Raw genomic sequence first — 5180 nt, 5'->3', positions numbered from 1 at the left:
GTTGATTTTATTAGTTTGTCCCTATAATCACTGGGGAGAAGGATGAAATTAGGCTTAAAGGGGCATTTTTTAAATTTGTTTATTTATTTATTTATTTTTTTTTTTTACACGTACTTTGGGGCAGGGGGAATGCTTTAATTAGAGTGGCTCTCAGCACTGCCACATATCCTGTATCAGCATCCCCATGTTTAAAAATGGTGGTGAGGACACAAACTAAAGCTCATTTGACAAGCTTTAGTTCGAGCACCCTGCTGCCATTTTTAAGTGTGGGGACACTGATACACGAGACGCAGGAGGCTGCTGGAGCATGGCAATTGCCACACTCCAACAGAGTCAATTAATCGAGTCTGCTCTGACGCACTGCAATTCTAGTGCACTGGAGCACCTAGGCGCCCAAGGAGTTTACTCCAAAAATATTGTAGAAAGCCACCGCTTTCCTTGTCCTTGAGAAAATATAGGCCATTTGACTTCCCTCAATATGGGTAGCCTTCTGGGTCTCTCATGAAAAGTAACATCACCACATTTAAGGATGGGCTCCCTAGCTCTTCTCACTAGAGCAGAGGACCTGAAGAACTATATGCATCCCTTTCCCCTGATGCTAGGATAAGGCATGACAGGAGTAAGGACTCCAAGGGGAAAGGGGACTTACAGAGGTAGCAGGAGTGGGAAGAGCTGGACCCACTCATTGGTACCAACAGTATTTGTGTGGATCTAGTACCTTCCACACACAAAAAAACTCAGAGGAAGAAGAATTAGGGAAGATGACCGAGTTCCACAATCAATCAGAGGTGAGGCTGCTGGCAATGGCTATAAAGCCTCAGGCATGATCATCTGGCAGGATGCTCTTTTGACTTCACTCCCCTCATGGAGAGAAGGGAACCATTTTTTCCAGCTCCCACCCTGAAGAGTTGGGAATAGGAAGATAAGGCAATTCCTCTTCTCTGGGCTGCATACCTTGTACAGCTGACCTGGCCTCTCAAATCCTGTATGCCTCCTCTCTTGCCTGAAGGAAGGGGCCCAAGGCAACCATGCCCAAACTATGTTGTGGGGCAATACACCTTGAATGCAGAGCTGATCAAGCTCCTCAACACACTTGCTAAAAGGTGAACAGGAGACACAGAGCCACATATTTTGTCACTTGTCTCCACTTAGCCAAGCTTGCAACCTGAGGCCTATAGCCCAGTGTTGCAAACATCGCAGAAAGGAGGGCCCCCTCACAAATTAAGTGTAGCTCTTGGACCCAGCTGGAAACTAGACAGACAACATTATTGCACCAAATCAAATGCTACTTTAGAATTTAAAAAAAAATAGAATTTCCCCTCAAAACAGCTGTAGCAGCAGGGTCTAGTGGGTCTATCAACATGGAAACAGAAGAGAATGGAGAGTTATTTGCTATAGCCGCATTGGGCTAAGGACATAAGAGGAAAAGGTTCTTTAGGTAAATATGATATCTTTCATTAGACCAACTAAAGAGTTGGAAACATTGTTCTTTTGCAAGCTTTTGGGCACAAACACCTTTCTTCAGGCATACGGAGCCTGAAAACCAGCTGAAGTACTGTTGCACTGAATCAGGGGACCTTGGCAAAGGAGAATTTAGGTTGCCCAACACTTTCCATATTTTAGACAGCCAAAACAAGGAGTGCAGAGTGGACATAATAGGACACCCAATCCTCAAACTAGCAAGCCAATACACCATTTCATTCAGAACAAATTTTTGGTCGATGCAGACTGTGAATCAGAATAACCAAGCCTTGTAAATGCAAAAGCGCACACTGCTCCTTGCAATGTCATTGTAAGCTGAATGCAAGGTGCATCTACTGCAAATCTGTAAAACTGAAGAGCATGTTTCTAATATTGTCCAGTACAGAAATTTTGGCAAAACAAGATAAAAAAGAATGGCCAGATACTTGACTACCTTCAACAATTTTCTGGGCAACTGGGGATACAAAGAAAAAAAGGAACATCGTAATAGGTTTTTGATCTGTAGGAAATGAAATGGGATGGGAATTCCTAACAGCTACAGACCAGATCAAACAGGAATTGTTGCAGTGTTTCAGTAACACTGGATAGTATCTGTGTGTTCCAAGAAAACTGGGTGAGACATATAAAGGTCCCCTCTTTGGAAAATAGGAGGAAAGTTATGGGTGTTATTAACAGGGAACTCTTCACCAAATGCTGGCCCTTTGTGTGATATCTTTTTAAGCAGCAAATGACAGAGGTAGGAGAAGATGCATCACGAACAACACGCAAATGCTTGAGAGGACAGAAATAAGTTTTGGATAGAATTTGGTCCTTAATGTGAATTCAGATAATCAGGATGTTGAATAAGGCCTCAGGACACAGACTACTTCCATTAACAGCAACAATTACATACATAAGCGTAATATTCCAGATTACGGTCACAGTCTACCAGTTTAGATTTCTATTATTGGGTGCATTTCTCCCTCTTGCAGACAAATTCTGGTCCTTTTCAGTTCAAAACTTACTGAAATATAAACCACTTCATAAGCATTTGAGAGGTAACAGATGAATACCCAGTTCTATTGCACCACAAAGAAATGCTCACCTCTTTTTCAGGTTTGTGGAAATGCTTGACAATGCCATTGACTGCTTCACCAATAGCTTCTTGTATCTGACCTGTGTTTAATTCTACACAAAAAATAAAAATAAAAAACACATACCACTTTCAGGTACTTCATAAAAGCTTTGTGATAATGCCTACAGACCAGGATTAAGGTATGCTATTAGGACACAACAAGAGAAATCTGCATTTTTTTAATATGTTCTATCTGTTTCAGTGGACTCTGCTTTTTAGCCCCAGCCATCCATCACCTTTTCACATGCATTTAAGTGTTCAACAAGTTTGTCAAATCGAAAATCTTCCAAAAAATAAGCAATTTCAAACCCAAAAATAACAGAAAAATTTTACATTTTGTTATAAACATTTTTATAGCAAGTTTTGAAACAGATGGAAAAGATGAACTGGAGCTATAGTGACCAAATTTAGGAACCTTAAAAACCAGGTGATGCTCGTAGGATTACTATAGATCAGGGCATGTGTGGGAACCAACTGAAACAAAATAGTATACCAGGAAGGACAAGATAGGCATAAACATGTTCACCAGAAAAAAAGTGCACGCAACCAAATACAATTTGCAGTTTATATCTATACTTCCACAGGACAGCGCTGACAGCAATCCTTTGTCTCATTCATGAACTTGGCAATTGAGGCAAGGAGAAGAGTATGTAGAAGGCACAAAAATAGCACTCCAGGTTTATATTTGGTAGGGCTCTTAACTGGCAAGAGATTATTGTCAGCAGTGCTGTACTTCCTTTCCAACTTACTTGGTCTGTTGTTTGGCGAGATGGTGACAAGTCTCCTTATCATACTTGGTGATTGCTGCAGTGGTGGGGTTCTGCACTGCCTTTCATCTGCCTCAGTGTGGGAAGTTAGTAGCTCTCCAACAAGGATCCTTTCTAAACTGCCATCATCCATCCCTTTTCCAAGCCACCTACCACATGGAAACCTGAAGACAAATAAAATACTATGGTCAAAGTCATTCACTCTCAAATTTAATTCTTCTCTGAAGACTTAGAATTGGGGGAGCTGTATATGCTCTAAGCACTGAACACCCATATTTAACTTTTTAAGCATTTCACTCTTACTGACACAGTGACCAACAAATCTATTCTTTTTATTTTTGTCCCAGCAGACGGAGCAAGGACTTAATGCCATTTGGTCTCAGATTTGTGCTATCTACAGCAACAGACAATATAATATATACAATTAATTAAATGCCAGCTTTCGTGTCTTCTGTTCCACACGCAGGGCATAGAAGCATTCCAACCCACCCCATCTTTGTGGGGCAGAATTCAAACAATGTTTTATTGCTGTATCTGGGTTCCAGCTACTAGTTTTGGTAGCAGCCCAATTACATTTGCTTACAGTAGTCTGAAATTTCAGTTTCTGGTTAACACCTTATCTGTGTAAGTTGACGTGTTGAACACTTACTATGTTTTTCATCAAGTCACATTATCTCTTTGCAACATCTCTAACTACTTTCATAGCACAATAGCTAATAAAATAACTGCAAATATTTTCAAATTACTGGTAGATTTACTTAAATGAGGATATTCTGCACTTCAGTCAGACCCAGCAAAGTTTCATCTTTCAGCACAGAGAAGGTTCGGGCTGGACATCAGGAGACATTACTTTACAGTTAGGGCTGCCAGGCTCTGGAATGGACTCCCAGGTGAGGTGGTGCTTTCTCCTACCTTGGGGGTCTTCAAGAGGAGGCTGGACAGATATTTGGCTGGGGTGTTATGACCCCAGCACTCGTTCCTGCCCGAAGCAGGGGGTTAGACCTGATGATCTGTTCAGGTCCCTTCTGACCCTAAGCACTATGAAACTATGAAACACAGGTCAGCTGAATCTAACTAGCTCCATTACAAAAATGGAACAATATCCAAAAATTAGAATCCCAACCCTTCACTTAACTACAAACAAGCTGGCATGGTGAATTGAAACAATTTGCTACAGACATAACTTATGGCAGGTTTATACAAATAAAGAGATGCAAAACCAAATTGCAGTGTGGTTACTGTAAAGTAACTAAGATCTACCACATGATTTATCTAACTTCTTGTGCCCATCTCGTACCACAGACATACCTGTTTCTAACACTCTATTTCATTCCCGTTCTATGCCTAGAGTTCCATAATTACATGATAATTTCTCAATGCTCTTCTGGCTCATGTCATGCCTTGGTGCAATTCCCATTTGTGCTTGGTACATGGAAAGTTCTAACTGACTATTTTGTTTGGTCTCAAAACCATTTCCTTTGGATACACTTGGCAATCAGTTTACTTTTTCCTACATGTCTGCAATTAGTTTGTGTGTTTTTAGGTGACTAAAGAAACACATGCAAATGAAAAGCTCAGTTTGCTTTCACAAGAACCCTATCCAGCACCCGAAACCAAATAAACCTCCACGCCCTTCAGCATCAGTACCTTTGGAAATAGAGGCCCAAGAAAAAAGCAGACCAGTCTTATGCCAGCTCCCTGCAAAAAGAATATTCTACTTACCCAATACAAAAATTTAGATAGATACTTACTTGTATGTATGCCCTGTTATTTCATTCCTGACCATAACATATTCCACTAGCCACTTGGCGTAGAGC

At 40.9% G+C, this 5180-nt stretch overlaps 1 protein-coding gene across 3 annotated transcripts in view; it reads right to left on the bottom strand.

Annotated features, from left to right (window-relative positions):
* The window catches only part of DENND5A (DENN domain containing 5A), a 139947-nt gene that overhangs the window by 12961 nt on the left and 121806 nt on the right, over window positions 1–5180 (bottom strand). For 2 of the 3 annotated variants that reach the window (XM_019519594.1, XM_019519595.1), the window contains 3 exons: window positions 5115–5180; window positions 3346–3527; window positions 2567–2649 (listed from right to left, as the gene is read on the bottom strand). In XM_019519594.1, coding sequence (XP_019375139.1) covers window positions 2567–2649; window positions 3346–3527; window positions 5115–5180 — 331 coding nt within the window. The remainder of the gene's footprint in view (window positions 1–2566; window positions 2650–3345; window positions 3528–5114) is intronic. The other variant, XM_019519596.1, reaches the window with a different exon arrangement.

The sequence above is a fragment of the Gavialis gangeticus genome, unplaced genomic scaffold (genome assembly GCF_001723915.1).
Source record: "Gavialis gangeticus isolate Ggan-Ray unplaced genomic scaffold, GavGan_comp1, whole genome shotgun sequence".
Lineage (NCBI taxonomy): Eukaryota > Metazoa > Chordata > Crocodylia > Gavialidae > Gavialis > Gavialis gangeticus.
This window is presented reverse-complemented; position numbering and strand designations above follow the sequence as displayed.